General features: G+C 39.4%; 1 protein-coding gene across 2 annotated transcripts in view; it reads right to left on the bottom strand.

Moving 5' to 3' along the window:
- TESK2 (testis associated actin remodelling kinase 2) overlaps positions 1 to 16,843 on the bottom strand; it is an 83,572-nt gene that overhangs the window by 42,861 nt on the left and 23,868 nt on the right. For both annotated transcript variants that reach the window (XM_082052267.1, XM_082052266.1), the window contains exons 3-4: positions 15,978 to 16,099; positions 10,192 to 10,240 (exon numbers count right to left, since the gene is read on the bottom strand). In XM_082052267.1, coding sequence (XP_081908393.1) covers positions 10,192 to 10,240; positions 15,978 to 16,099 — 171 coding nt within the window. The remainder of the gene's footprint in view (positions 1 to 10,191; positions 10,241 to 15,977; positions 16,100 to 16,843) is intronic.

Raw genomic sequence — 16,843 nt, 5'->3', positions numbered from 1 at the left:
ACGCACTATTGCAACCCATATTTATGAAGTAAGGTTTATGGACGCTCACTTAGTCATATTCGGGTTTGAAATCCTTCAGGAAATCAGCTTATTTTGTTGGAACCGGAAAACACTCCCAGTATATCTACACACAAATTGACCTTGATAACCATTTTTCCTGTAATTATATTAGCAGAAAAAAAAAAAAACCAAAAAGCAAAGAAGGTCTAACACAAAACTTGCATTTATAACCTGAAGTCACAACCACTTGGATTCTAAGCAGAGCCTAGTTTCAGTGCAGATAAGAATCTGGGATACAGCGAGATAGCAATGGCATAAATTAGCACACAGGCACAGAAGAGAAAGCACCTTGTTGCTGACACAGGCAAGAGAAACAGCGCTTCTACAGTAACACTTCTGTCAAGAGCAGAAGGCTCTATCCATAATGACAGCATTTGAACACACCACACACTCAGTTCTGCCTAGACACAAGCTGTAGCCCCTGACAAGGAGCCTCTTTAAGAAAAGGTCTTTCTCACCTTTCCCACAAAGATACCAGCAGCAACAGCCCACGGATTATACGTCTGCAAGGTTCCAGATAAATAACCTGTTTGCTTCATTTTTTGAAGTCTGTAAAACAGCTACAAGGATCTACTGGGTGCAAAAGTTCTAGCACACAAACACCTCTCATGGTACAAATTTGTGAGCTGTTTCAGAGTACTTTTCCAAGCCTCAACACTTCAGCTGTGTCAAAATGTCCATTTACATCTGAGGGGGCTCAAACATTTTATTGGCAAACACAGAATGCACCAAGATGCCTTATTAATAGCGATGTGCAACAGCAAACATTAAAGGCTTCTGAATGGTTTGGATGGCTGGTGAGTAAAGTGAAACGAGGAAGTGAAACTACAAAACACTTGTTAATTCAAGATGATGTTTCCTGGGGTCCAGGGCGAAGAGGCAGGGGGTGGGAAAGAAGAGAACGTGCTACAAAAACTGTATTTACTGGAAAATATATAAGAAAAAATGCTAGACAAAGTTAAAGGGCCAGCATCACCGTATCTAGTTGGATTGCTTCTTTTCATACATGCAAGTAACAGGAAAATCTAGTCCTCGAGGCATTATTCAGTTCTCCTCCCCTCTCTCCACCTCATACCATAATAGTTGAGAAGCAAGTTGCATCTTCTCATTCTTATTAACCTAGACATATTTCCAGGATGTCAGAAAGTGACAATAAAACAATTGCAGGGGTTACAGCTCAATAATGGTTTTACTTTTTGCTTCAGACAATGGCAAATGGTCCAATAGTCTCCCAATGAATGTCAAAACACTGATACTAAAAGTTTCACACACACCCCCTCAAATAACCCCACACAATACACATGCACCCCCCAGCCATGTGTGTGTGTAATGAGACAACAGAGCTGGCTGTTTGCAGTTCAACATTTATCTGCCTCTTATCTTTCTTCTATCCTGCAGACATTCTAAGGAGGAAGAAGAGGTTACCACTAGCAAGATATTTGTCAAGCCTTCCTCAGAACGCAAGATATTTAGATGCAACTATCTCATATAAAATATAAATTAAAAAAGGTTCTTGTGCACTATTACAGGCTCTAAAGTGATGAAACGAGTCACTCATTCTCCAACAAGAGGAGCAAAAAGGAATTAAATCCAACATATAGCCTGTGTAGCCAAGATCTAAAAAGGAAAAAAAAAAAAAGACTAGAATTCAGAAGCTTGCATGTCTAGAAGCTCTTCCTGAAATAACTGGTTGCTCATCACTTCTGATCTAGCATCTGCATGCATAAATATAGAATGTGCGCCTCAAGCTCGGCTCACAATTTTGAAGTCTTGGCTTCTGTCTTTACATGTAGATTTCTTTAGTGTCTCTGATTATAGTACCTTTCACAGCTGAACTTTCTTCTCTGTGAGAACCCACCCTTCTCGCCTAACCACACGTTGCAAATGCATCTTGCAGCTTCCCCATGCCCTCAGCACAGTGCGGTGCTTACACGGCTTCCATTGCTTGTCTGCTTTTGATAGAAGGAGAGTCTTTTGCTGTAGAGTTGTCCCTGATGTGTTTAATTTACCTGGTCACCACGAACCCACTGTAGGATTTTCCTTTAACTGATCTGCCAGCCCTTCCCCCATAAGGCCGGATTGCATCCTCCGTAAACCAAGATTATTGGCAGTTTTCTCTTTCCCACAACTAAGCTTTTTACTGCAGATTTTGAGAATCAGTTCCACCTTTCTGTAAAGTAAAGACCCATTTGAACCGCTCTTATTATTCTAATTCTGCACATGTACATGATAGCAAATCAATCTCTTTAAAAAGATGCATTTTGGGGGAATTGGTCAAATCATATCAGGTGTACAGCCACAGAAAAAACACACAAATTCAGTAATTAAAGCTTCCTCCTGTCCTCAGAATAAGTGTTGCAACCAGGTATGGCAGCATTTAACTACCTATCAAACCGAAGCTAAGTCTTAAAAAATCCTCTGTTGTTCACAGGTCTTCAATGAGTGCAATCCGACTGTTAGCTTTCATTTCTGAAAAATTAAACAGGCATCAGATGTAGGAAAAGAAGACTGAAAGATCACCTCACTTAAATAAGGTCCTTTCCATGCTTTCCAAGAACCTGACTTTTGATATTGAAGCACTCAAAACTGCAAAGCTACAAATTAGACAGACCGAGCTGAAACTCCTGTGGAGGTCTATACCATTTCTGCTGGAGAAAGAACTAAAGGATCAAACTCACCACATATGTCACAACATCAGGCCGCAAGAATATGAACTGGAGATGGAATTTCAGCCAGAACACTAAATTTCCTGCCTCCTGTCACTGAAAGCCAGGCCCCCTTGTGTGATTTTAAATGGACTTTCTTGGTATGTGCAGTACATCAAGCTGTGTTTGGGACTGAAGTTTTTTTTTTTTTTCCTTTTAACTAATTCACAAAAATATTTGGTTCCCAAGGAAAATAATATAAACAAAGTAAAGAATATGTACTTTGTCTTAACTTCAGTGAAATAACTTCAGTGTCTCAGACACACTGCTTTTTTGTGTTACCAACTAATTCACGAAACCTTAAAAATATTGGATGAAGTTTAAACAGTGTAACACTTTCCAAATAGCAACACTACCCTCCCTTGTCTATAAGCTTTTAAAACTCTTAGTTTGAACAGTCTAATTTGCTCATGTAGCATGTTTAGAATTAATTTTGCATCTACTGGTGCATACATATGACTCAGGCTTAATTCTACCATTAACCAGCCTAACTTGAATCTCACTTGCAAGGTACAGAGATTGGTACCACAGTGCATTCAGACACTTTATAAATTGAACTGAGAACCTAAGTGAACTGTTACAGCAAAACTGAAACTGATGGCCCATACGCTTTGAAGAGTTCAAAAACTCAGACAAAATATGGCTCAAGTGTTGGCAAGTATTATAACTGCATTTCAAAACTATCAAAGATGTACAGGGAATCATTTCGCAAGCTACACAGGAACAATAAAAAGCACAAGGTCTACATGTGGTCCTGGACAAAGCTACTAAAAAAACTTATTTCAGATACGCACACACATACGGGTACGTAATATTAAATTTATTTTTTTTAATGACACAACAATTTAAGCAAAAGCTAGAAATGATACTTTGATATAAGAAATCTGGAGCATATCGCAAGGCTTATCACTTTAAAGATTCAGGGGTTTTGAAATTTTAAAAACATATTGCTAGAGACTTGGTTTGCCATGTTATAAACACATTTATTTTGGAAAATAAACAGAAGCTTCCTAACTCTTCCAACTCTAAAGCTCTCTTTGCTAACTCAGAAGCTCTAAAAAAGTCCCTGTTACCCAAGTCTTGTTTCCTTTTGGCAAGACAGCTGCTGTATGCGACAAAGGTGATACTTTCAGTTCTTCCTAACTTAGCCCTGCTGTTCAAGCACAGTGAAGCAGAAAAGACAGGCAAGAGCCTTGCCTTTCTGTCCTTGGTCTTGAGCTGATACTCACACATGCCAGTAAGCTGGCACACAGTAAAAGGGATTTTTGCATCTTGTAGGTCCACCTTAACTCTGTTGCCCAAAGTAAAAAGATGACACAGTTCTATGTCTTTTATAAAACTATGATAGAATCAAGTAAATGTCCCAAAATATCTATTAGCTTGCAACAATTTTTCTGTGGTGAGATAAACGTTTTCTCAAGAACAGAAACATAAAGCACTATACAGATAGCGAACAGTCCTAACACACATATTATGTGACGCATTCATTCTCTTTTAGTGCTGGAAAAAGAGTTGCAATGAAATGAAATGATTTCTCACCTTTTACATTACAGACTAGCCTAGTCTTCCTAACATCTGAGCTATCTCCTGCTCTGTTTTAAGCCTTACTTCTGCTGCCATGGCCCTTATTCTGCTCCTCAGGTCCTACAATGAACTTCTTGCACAGTCCTCAGTCACTAAGGGGAGCACAACCACTGCTGCATCAGATGACGTTACCATTACCGCTCTCTAGAGGTCAAATCCCTGGGGTCCAGATGAATGGTTTTCTCTTGACCCCAAAGCAAGTATCTGCAAGGCCTGACTCCTAACGACTCCGGTAAGGGAAAAGCTAATGAGGCCAAACAACCAAATTAACAGAGGAAATAACACAGACATGCGCTGGCTGGACTTCCAGTCCTACAACGAAGGCAGCAAAAGGGGAAAGCAAATAATAGCAATCTGCACTCTAGTTTTATACCACATAACCATTCTTGTCATCAAAGCATACCTTCCTGGAATTACATACATTCAGTTCTAACACCCAAGTCCATACCAGAAGGGTACGAAGTAACCATGGTTTAACAGGGGACGTGACACCTGTGACACACTTGTGGCAAGGCCAAACTTGCGCTTCTGGTACTTGGGCTTTATATCTGTAAAGGCCCAGATTGCCTCGGCATTTTCCAGCACCACTCTAATTATTCCTCTTCTTCCTGTTCCCAGGGAAGAATAATATGAAGCTGTAGCTCTAATGGATGCTACAAAAAAGTCTCTGAACTAAGGACAAAAAGAATAAAGCATCCAAGTTGATATTTATTACAGTATTAAACCACAGGTCATGCTATTCATTGGCTGAGAGATAAGGATCAATTTAACTGCACTAATTGCATCTATAATTTATTTAAGTCATTGCTCTTGGGAGGAAAAGCAGAGAAGTTTTTGGTTATCACAGGGAAACTTACTGAAAAAAACCCCTCTCTCTCCAAAAGCCACAGGCTCTTTCATTAAGATGAGCTTTAGAAGTACAAAAGGGATACACTGTGCAAGGAAGGAAAAATAAAAAGTCTTTTCCAAACTGCTACATAACAGCATTCTTGTCTCGAAACAATGAATTGTGGTTGATGGTAAAAACAGCAGTGTTCAATTCAGTAAGCTATTGCAGTGCAACATGTCAAAACTGTCCAACAGCAATTATCTTGCCCAAGATAAAAATTAACATGTCTGGAAGGATTTCCATAGTCAATTTGCTCCTGAGGTTTATGACACAGCTGTTAAAAAAAAAATGAACTGAAAATGCGCACAAGTTCAAATAATTCTGTGGATTCTCTTAAAAAAGAAAAGTTAAAGCGGCAGTCAAGATTTTTCTTACAGCACCTTTTGTCACATACGCCTGCATTAAACTCTGCTGTCCCTGCTATACATCGCCAGCGTGCATTATTGCAGCCAACACCACTCTGAGCACCCAGGAAACATTTTAGACTTCAAGGCACTTTCCTGCACACAGCACCTGTCAGGTGCAGCATGCAAGGCAGCTGATAAGGAGATCCCACTGAACAGGACGCACTGGAGGAGTCGGGTGCACGGCAAGGCTGGATTGCCCCTTCCAGTTATCTCACCAGTGTTCCAGTGGCACAAATACGGCACCTTACAATCACAGCTGCCCAAATATTCTCTTACATCCACGAAGCATCTAGTGCCACACCATGGATGGGATGGAAGCAGAAGGACTGACTAGGTAGTAGCAGCAAGAAGAAAGACTGGAAGACGGCAGGAGAGGCATGTCAGGCAGACAGCAGATCCAGCTGCTGGCTGAAACGATCCCATCCACCTCTTCATCACACACCGTGTGTTCCCACCACACTGCCATGGCCCCTCTCGCTGCCTGAAAAAGCTCCAATGCGTGGCAGATCCTGCACTGAGCAAGTAAAGCTACAGCTTCAGATTGTGGCAGTAGAGCATTTGTACATTTTTTTACTATCATCCAGTATGAACTGATAGCCATAAAACTTCTGTTGTAACAATTAGCTATTGTTTGTGAAGAACTGCAATTTCAAGATATCCCTATTAACACATAATAACTCTCCCTTCCTCATCTGGGTTTTCATTTACTTCGAGGAGGAATTATCAAGCTGTATGACTCATTCTGTGCAGATATATATACATCTCATTATAACAAGATTTTAGCCTGACCTCTGTTAGAAATTCAGATAAACCTGCTTAACAGAATTCAACAAATAATTTAAGATCTGCAAGAAGGTACTAAGTGGCTTTTACATGCTAGACTTTATGCTATTTTACCCACTTCGGTGTAACAGAACCTGCAACAAACAAATTTGTTTGCCTCCTGTCTAAAATGGACGCTTGTTCATGCATTAATTGGATGGTAAATGTGTATGGGGTAAGATCCTACGCTATTGCTATTAAGTCATGGCTGGTCCACGTCCCCTGGAGTGCACGCTGTCTGCTAACGGCCTGGCAGCCACTCAGATCTGGTCTCTGAACACTCAGCAGCATCTTGTGCTGACTGACACTAGAGCCTGTGCTACTCTGCAAGCTCCTCCAAGCCTGAGGATGCTGTGTGCCAGGAAATTAAGAAATGGAAGCAAATAGAGACTTGTCAGATCAGGAAGGTGGCTGGAAAGCAGAGAGAGGCTTGAAGGAGAGACTGAAATTAGGTTGGAGAGACATGTGAGTACAGCAGGAAGCCCCGCAGATTTTCGTAGCTACGGAAACAAACCACCAGCTACAGATTAGAGCCGAATACTGAGAAAGGAATACCCAGTTCCTGGTTTTACAGAAAATGAGCACGGCAGATCTGTGCCCATCAGTTCCAAGTTAGTAAGGCAGTCTAACACCTGCCAGCTCATCTAGGTGCTGCACCTATTAAAACATCTACTTCACTTGCCCTAAATGTTTCTTAACTCTGTGCTTGCAGGGATAGAGGTCCCTGCCAACCTGAGCCATTCTGTGACTCTAAGGATAGATACTGAACTACTCCAGAAGAGGCATATGCCGCAGCTTCTGGCTTGAGCAGAACTTTGAAAACAATATTGGATTTTCAAAACTGATAAGACTGTGGATTTAGAACAAGGCCAAAGTCCTAGTGTAGTCTGTAATTAAACAATTCCACTCTTATTTTGAAAAAAACAAAGCAAACAGAAACTGTTTCTTGCCCAACAGTTTTAAAAACAAAAGCCACTTGAGAGAGGACAATTAAAACAATGTAAATTGCTGCCAAAAGGGAAAAACCCAAGGGTTACATACGATCAACACCTGCCTCAAGCAAAAACCTGTTCTGCGTGATCCACTGTGTTTATCCTCCCATATGTTCAAACATGCAAGAAAAGAAACCTGTAACACTCTGTCTTCCAACGACAAAGTGATGTCTATTACTAATGTAGCCCCTTAACAGGCTTATAAAATCCTCAAGGCTCCTCTAAGACCATCTGTGGTTGTTGTCCTGTCTGTTAATAGCACAAGAGGCTATTAAGCACAAGTCGGCTAAATCTATTCACCGAACATTTGCCACAAGTTGTCAACTTCTTCTGTCATGGAAACATATACACTCAAATAAGCATGATTTCCCATCATGCCCTCAGAAATAAGCTCTAAGTGATGCTGTATACCTTTTACTTCGGCATATCATCAACTGTACTCTCAAAACACAAGTAGTGATAATTCAGCTCCTTACAGAACAGGTCCAGCACAGGCCAGTGTGAGGATTCTCCTTGCAGTGACTCAGACACCTACTGAGCAACAGGCCTCTGAATCAATAGTTTCATCTCCAAGAAGTGAAACCCTGGCAGAAGTTCTCTGAGTACTAGTAGTGTCAGGCTAGTATCAATTACATTGAGCACGGGCAGCGAGGAGACCACCTTTTTGGACCACAAGCTGAAAAAAGCCACAGGATAGTGGCCGATTTGTTTCTCCTTCTGGGCTATATTTGAACTGATGATTCACCATGTCTGTCTTACTAATAAATCCTCATGCCAGCCATTTCAGCCCCCATCTCTGACTTCCAGAAGTCTCCAGAACTCAACTATTACTCTAAACACGCTTCAAGAGGAAAAATGCCACCACTGTTGCCAGAAAACACAACTAATTTTACCACTTGGAAGATACACAGCTCTTAACTTTTAAAAGCTCTGTAAAACCAAAGAACAACTACCGCATTGGACAAAATTGTGTGCGGATTCCCTACAACATCAACTTATGATGCCCTTCGATCGTGTTTTTTCCTACTGAAGGCATCAAATGTCCACCTTGGTCTGCATAAGAAAACCAGTGATCACCACATGTATGTTTATAGTATGTCGCTAAAGCTATTCTGTTTCTCAAAATTTTGCAGCAACCTTCTTCAGTCTAAAACTTTTCCTCTTTGGTCTCAAGATGTTTCAGGAATCTCTTCTGTTATTCTGAATTACAACTATAAAAAGTTAGTCTTTGAAGTCTTTCTTAGATTTATTTGCCTGCCAAGAACTCAAAAATAACTGAACAAAGCAAGCAGCTACAAAGTTAGCTCTCCATGAGGAACCATCTGGGCTGGTTGCATTTTCTTGGCTTTCCGGGTGGGGAGGGATGTTTAAATGGCAAGCAACTGGGATGAAGAAAAAAAAAAGCACATACACTGAGGAAGATCTGACAAGATTTAGTAAAACAAAGCGTTATAAAGTCTCATCTCTTCTAGGACACGTATAATGAATGGAAGGGGTTGAAGTCTCCTTGTTTAAACTGTTCAAGGGTTCAAAATAAATTGGCAATAAGGCCAGGAAAGCCTGCCTGAAGGACTTCATCAGCCAGCTAATGCCAAATCTTAGAAACGGCTCCTCTACTGCTGTATCTTGAAATTTCAGAAAAAGTGTCTTTATCTTTACTTTTACACTAGAAATACAGCCACTGCGAACTCGTGTGCATCTCTAACAGTGGCTAGAACTAAAATTGCAGAATCGTCGCCTCAGAAGGTGAGGAAATTCACTGCCCACATACGTGCTGCTTTGACTCAAAGCTGCATATGAAAGTTACATAAAGTGATGTCTACACGTATCCTGATAATTGGCGTACAGCTACCCAACCTTCTCATTTACATTCCTGGCAAGCATTCCAGGAACCTCTTTTAATTGCTAATTAATAACACACTTGACTTTGAGGGTAGGAAAGGGTTAATCTTTTGATTGAGCAGTTCCTACAAAATAGAAGTAAATAAGAAACATTAACTTTACAAAACACGAGTTTCCCCTCAATCTGTACTCAAACTAAAACAGCAGGAAAAAGATTTTATTGATTTTGACTCAAAACAGGCAACATCACTCCTAACAACAAAATACTCCCTTCTTGTTTTTCCTGAGTAGTTTACACAGGGATTAACCATACAACCCAGTAAAACTTGGTGGGAAGACTCACATGAACAGAAATTTCAGTTTCTCATTTGATACCTGAACCTTAGTGAGTATATACGGGCAACGGAATAATTCCTTTCTATGGGACTCGGATTGAGCTGTAATCTTGATGTTATTCCAAATAAAGAAGTGGTCAGGTGAGAATACACTAATATCACCCAACCGAAACACCCCTCATTCACCTTTGAAATGTACACACAACCAGACTATAAATAAGAATTAACTGCCATGCAAGGTCACTGAAACAAGTAATGTTTAGGGGTAGCTCAATGGTAATCCACATCTCTCGTTTAGAATATTATCAGTGACATTTTACGTTCCTACTGTGATTTTTTTTGATCCCAATAAGCACTTCTGATGAGAAAAGACATTCAGGGGCTATGAGCAAAATACATTCTGAGGCCTGATTCTGCAGGCATCCACTGCATAGCAAGCAACATGTGATTAACTCACTAGTCACCATAAAATGATCACTCAAGGGGAACAGCAGTTGCAGAATCTGACCTAAGAAATGTTTTGTATTGAGCATGTATATTATGAAATAGTCTTACCTCAGTAAGTGCGTGCAGCTGTCCTTGATGCACACAGACACCCATAAACCTACAAGAAACAAGAAAAGAAAAGTGGTTTGGGCTTTCTTCACCAACTCTTTTTATTTAAAGAAACGAAGATAAGAAGTACGGGATATACCGAGAAAGAAGGAAACATAAAAAGAAAAAATTCCACCTCATGGATACTGCATACCTCAAGGTTGACTATTTAAACATCTCAGCACAAAACAAAATCACGTGCTTACACGACAATATTATTTGAATTAGCAGTTCCAAGAGGGCACAGGAGACAGCTCAAACTCAAGATGGAAAGTTACTAATTTAACTATAAGCAAAGGCCAGCATGTAACGATTTATGCAGAAAGGAACAGTCTCCGAGTTCTGTTTTAAGGAAGTTTAAGCCAAGTAATCCACTGTTGGTCTGCAGAAATAGAAAATTACTTCCCTGTGCATTTTGCTGTTTAAGCATAAAGATGTTTCTTCCTATCCCATTCCTAAGCACTCAGGAATGAGGGCACATACGTGTAGGACACTTCCCCTTCCCAGCTCCCTATTTTCAACACTTGGATCAAGGCAAATTTCAATAGTATTCAGTAAACACATATTTCACAAAAGTTACCTATGTTTCACAAGGCCCAGACTCCTGCTGTTAATATAATAGCTTTTATCCTTGATTTTTCCAGAAAGCAATAAAGAATGCGCCTTACATTTAACAAACCAGGAAAAACTGGAAGCTCATTTTCACCACCATAAAAGCTGAACTTTAAATTGATAAAATGCAAATTAACAGTAAGCATCTCCCATAAGAAAGTTCAGTAAGCCTTAGATTGTATGCACTTCAGAGCCCTCCCTGCACAGTTCAAGTATTAGTTCTTTAGATTAACTAATTTTCAGTTTTACCATTTAGATTTTGGTCTCAACAGCAAAAAACACACTTTTGTTTCCACAGCGTTCAGAAATTTCAACTTTGCAAGCAAGGGGTAGAAATGCATTATTTCACTACATGTGACAGAGGAATCTTGTGGAGAACAATTTGAAGCAAAAGGACTTTTTATATCCTCAAATACTTCTGAATTTAAAACCAAAATGATGCAAGACGCATGTAGTACTAGTTCAGCTAAGCTGCTTTTGAAGAAATGAATGATCCTCACTGTTCTCTTGTCTAACAGCTGACTGGTAAATAACAAACAGCTGAAGAAAAATATAGGTAAGGACCTTTGCATAAGCTGAGCTGGGGAAATCTGTTTTATAACCAAAGAAGCGGCAGGACTTGTACTTGAACACCTGTTGTCAGCTCTCACCTCAAATAATATTCCCCAAACTAAATGTGCAAATTTTAGTTCAAGAGACAGTGAAAATCCAATTTGTCTTGTTTAATTAAGAACAATAGAGCACAACCAGGTATTCAGGGGAAAGGGAAGGAGGATTCTTTTAGATATACCATCTAGTCAAAACATTGCTGTTTGAGTTTCACTTCATACAGCAATTGCATATGAACAATTTTGTAAACAAGTTGACAAATGAAGCTTCCTGAGACTAAGAAATCCAGACTCCTCCAGAGCAGAAAGCTGTTTATTCCATAATGCATTCTGAAAGTTTCCAGCGCTATCGGGCATGGTGTTAACAGCTTCATCCACAAGCAGAAGGGAAAAAAATCCAAGATATCAGCTCTCCTAGTAGACAACTTTTGTTTCTCTTATGAAACATCCTAATGACACAAGGTTAACCCCATACTGCAGTACTTTCATTCAACAAAAACTGAGGCTAAGTAATTAAAACTAGTAATATTTTCATCCATATATCAACTCTTCTTTGTAAAGGTGTATCGCATTAAAATTAGGAATTCATTGTATTTGACTTAATTCTAAAATATGAAAGCAATTAAGAATTTATCTGAATTTTGGCAAAACTATATTTGTCTCATCTTCACCAAACAGGAAAAACATCACTGTCACCCAAAGACTGGCAGAATGTCTTCTGCCAACCTGTTCTGGTCAAGTGAAGTCTCAATGGAAACACATTCATTACCTTTGTGAACTTAAGGCAGAAAATACACATTGGCTCAAGTTACCCAGAGTAAGAGTTAAAACCCTTACATGTTTAGGGTTTCTATTGGGAAGCAGACTTACATTTCTAACTTTAAATCAGAAATTAAAACCAAAACTCGATATCATGATCTCATGGAAAAGAGCTGTACGTAAAGAAACATTTATAAACCACACATATTTAGAAGTGGAAGAGAGAAACCAGATACACTGATAAAGACAGAATTAATGAGTTTACAAGCAACATACTGAAACCATTTAAACTTTGTGTTAAGAATCTCAGTTTTCGTACTCTGGAAAATAGATTGATTGAACAGATCCCTAGTGATCCAAATTCCTGGAAAACTTCTTCACTGCTGTATCAAGGAATAATAAGCCTCTTGGTGAAGCAAAGCACTGCTACAAAACACTGTTGGCAAGCATTTTCACTAAAAGATAATACATGCAGCTGCTACCAGGAAATACAATTACCAAGTAAGACTTAACATAAGATTTCAGTTTCTGAGCTTGCCCCAGATGAGATTCCAAGTTGTGTGGATAGGAAGCTGACACGCTGGCCCCGTACAGCTGCTATTATTCCTGTTGGCCAGACGCTCTGTCTCCAGAGCCAAAATGTGCTTGTAGGTGAACTTCAGCAGAATGTCTCGTCAGCCAAAGGTTACACTTCCTATAAGCATTTCTAGTTGGAAGAGGCTTCAATGAGCCACTCATTGCAGATTTAAGGAAGTTTATTTTCAAGGCAGTGTGTCTGGCCTTATCAGGAAAGCTGAAGCACTTCCGAAATCGTAACTAGTGGTTGGAAAAGTTTCCCCAGAAGCTGCAAATACGAAGGATGATATTTGAGTCCACCCTACTGAATACAGCACTGCACATTTCCACCATAAAATGCTTTATAGTAACTGTCAGCAATGTTCAGATGTTGGAAGTCTCCCTTCCATAAACCAGGTTATTCCTCAATCAATCTGGAATACCTCCCCTCCTACACAATAGGAAGAGAAGGTACTCTGGAAATTTCTCAGCCCATTACAGCAGTTACTCAAACTGCTTTCAGTTCAGTCTGACCATAAAGGAGAAAATTCTGGACAGAAAGGCGGAGACTAAGACCTGTAGCCTCAGTCTGCCATCTCTTCCTCCTCAATAAATCAAGCAAAACTGATATCCAAATTATACAGCCACAGTGGACACCCAGACATCGCACACATGCTTCCCATTAAAAGAACTTCACTGAGACATGTTCCTGTTCTGTAGATAAACCTGGAGCAGCTACAGTCCAACATAATAAATTGACGCCCTCTGAAATCTACTGCTTGTATGAGAAAATACAGTCTTTCAATGATAACATTAAAAATAAGAAACGAACTAAACACACCAATGCAAAATTCTCTTATTTGAGCTCAGTAACACAAAGAGACACAAGACAGACGCTTATTTCATTGCACTGACTGTACTGGAGAAGGAAGAGTGTGAGTGAGAGTATTAAGTCTGCAACAAGACCTTCCTTAAATGTTTTAGGCACCATGCTAGCTTAAAAATGTATTTTAAGTTTACTATACTTGCATTTTGATTCAAGAGATAGAGGTAAGGAATTTCCTCTGTCCTTTCTGTAATATATTATACACAATGCATACAGCCTGTCTTCTGTTGTCTTGTGCACAGCATTTCTAAAATACTTCTTTTCCATAACCACATTACACAGAGAGAAGTAGAAGTATTTTCCTTTTCTGTTAAAGCACTGTTCAATACAGGACAAAGGATGTTAAAAGGCAAAAGCCACCCTTCTGCTTACTGTAAGGAAGTCAATGACAAGTGAATTCACAAAAATAAAGGTTTGAAAGCTGCATTTAAAAAACCCCAAAACACAACAACAACAAAAACCACTGAAAAAAACCAGTCCTGGTATTGTGCTCCCGGAGCGCTAGATTTGTCTGAAAGGAGATAAAATTCTCCTTGAAAGAAGTTCATGTAATATGCACACTGCTTATTTGTGTGTGTGCATGCATAGACAAGAAGGCGGATTTAATCAATGAATCAATCTGCCTGCACGCTCACTGCCAAACACGCGGCGATACCTCCAAGCGCTCCCATGAGATCACTTGAGACATGAGCTAAGACTTTCTGTGTACAGAATGGTTTAAATGCAGTCCCCAAGGTACTGATTAAATAAAGAAATCCTTTTTCAGGCAAACAGTAGTGATATCAAAGATCGAAATTCTATCTCAAAATGAAGATACACTAATATAAGAGACAGCCCAGAAGATGGAGAAGCTGTGTTAGCATACCACTTCATTTGTGAAAATGAGAAAAACACACCTGTAAGACATTACCGGAATGAAAAGGTATCGGGTCTCTCAGGTTGCAGCTCTACAACTCAGCCTAGGACACAAGGATGGACATTTCTTGAGTTCTTTCCAGCCCTATTTTCTTACTTTGATTTGGGTAAAAACTCATGACTGTGGCAGCACATCAGCATTTAGAGAAGCAGCAAAACAGTGGAAAACATCTATGAGCATACACCATAATCCTGGTACCAGATCCAACCCAAGCCTTGAACAGCACTGAGCTTTAAATGGGACACAAGCTAAGAAGATGTGAAGAAATGCTTCAAACCTCTCGTTCCTCCAACCCCAGCAATTATAGCCTCACCATGTACCAGCCAACCTGTATTAAAGTGGCTACAGTAAACATCGCAGGGCACAAACCAGAACGCCAGCTCACTTTTCCACTCCTGCTCTGCCCATCTCTTTTGAGGGAAGATGTGACAAAGCCAGAACATTCCACACACAGGGCAAGAAGTGCAGATCAGAGCAGAAAAGCAGTTTAGTCCTCCCTGCTTAGCTTGCATATCAAGCATCAGAAAAGTTGCTTATAAAGGATTTTAGGAATCAGTACTACGTCAGTACTATTTAAAAGTTCGGTGAAGAAGAGAAAAATGAAGTTACTTAAAGTCTACTGTCTCTCCAAAACTCTTCAGAAAGAGCTACACCGTCTATCCCAGCTGTGAAACAGCAGTTTAGAAGAACTGGTTATTTGGTGCACTGTCATCACACCTTTAAACCTCTTAATATTATGGCTTCAGCTAATTATGTTAATTGCTTGTCACATCATTATAAAAGAGCCACCAAGACTGAAAAGATTCAAGGAATAATAAGATGCACATTGAAACATTTTAGATTTGTATTCAGTAATCTATGGCAAAACAAGAACTACCTTTTTTCTTTCAAGAGCCAATAAAGCAGATTAGTTCAACTCTAGCTTCTTTTCTTCAGTCTTTCTTATCCCACCTTGCAATACTACAATATGAAAATGCTAAACACTAGGAAACAGACCTAAAAAATATGAGGAAACTATGGCACTTTGCATTGTTCATCTGCAAGATTAGTAACCATAAGTTATTTGAGTAGTGCTAAATTTGCAATAATTTAAATTCATGAAGACAAGTTAAATTTTAATCTTTATATAATTTTGCTGATTCATCACAAATTTTTAATGTGACAACTTATTTTTATCTGAAATAAGTTATTTATTACTGGTAGACTCCATGTACCAAAATCATGTGGATTTTCAATTTGCTCAAGTCTTATTTCTCTTTTTCTTCCTCCTCCCCTTCTTCCGTTAAATTAACAGCTGATCCTAACACATTCATAACAGATACAGTTATAATGAAATAATAATTTTTAAAAATAAATAAAAAGCACTGATAAAGACAACCTCTCTCTATATGATTCATAAAAAAAAATATACCTTAAGATGTTTGGATGTGAGAGTCTATTCATAAGTTGAACCTCCTTCAGCATGTTGGCTCTGTTGCTGTTCAGTGTGTTCATCTTCAAAGCCATTACCTGGTCTGAAGTTCTGTGCCTTACCTGTAAGATACAAGCAAAAATGGTAATGCAATGGTAATGAAATGCAAGACTGAAAAAAACAGTAATAACGTAGTACAACTCACGGGTCCTTCATGACAAATTACTTGAGCTGTACTCTGATTTCTGTAGCCTGTCACATGGATTACTTTCTATAAGCATACTATCCAAATGTGAAAAAGCATTCTGCTCTTCTCTTGTAACTGGTGATGACAGAAAGCTTGAGAAGTTGAAAAAAAAAGTATCAGCTTCTTAGTATAAGTCAAGGAAGCCATTCACTCGTTCAGTGAGAGAAAGTTCCCCAGATTACAAAACTCGCCTTCATTCCACCCATATCCCTCTTCCCACTGCAGTGGTTGGTGTCATTGTTCTACAGAATGTGTTATGAGAGGACCTGGTGGTTACAGCTACAGGGCAGATTTCAGAGGTATTCAATATTTACTTCTGAACCAGGACCACAAATCAGATTATACATTCAGTGGACAAAAAGCATTCATACCAACCCCTACAGCAAAGCAGAGAGATTACGGGACACAGTGTCACTGAGTCTAGGGTGTTCAGTGGTGGCTGCAGAGTGTCAGCATGACAAAGAGGATTTCTCTAGCGACTGTGTAGAACCAGCACACCATTCAGTTACCTTCCTCAGTCAGAAACGCATGGTTGTCACCATTTCTGACTTGATACTCTCAAACTAGCCCATCTGTCATCAGCGAACAAACCAATATTACATAGATATGTGCTATTAAA

This window comes from Streptopelia decaocto (assembly GCF_964273445.1).
Source record: "Streptopelia decaocto genome assembly, chromosome: 5".
Taxonomy (NCBI): domain Eukaryota; kingdom Metazoa; phylum Chordata; class Aves; order Columbiformes; family Columbidae; genus Streptopelia; species Streptopelia decaocto.
The sequence above is the reverse complement of the archived record's forward strand: the minus strand, read 5'-3'. Positions and strand labels throughout refer to the sequence as shown.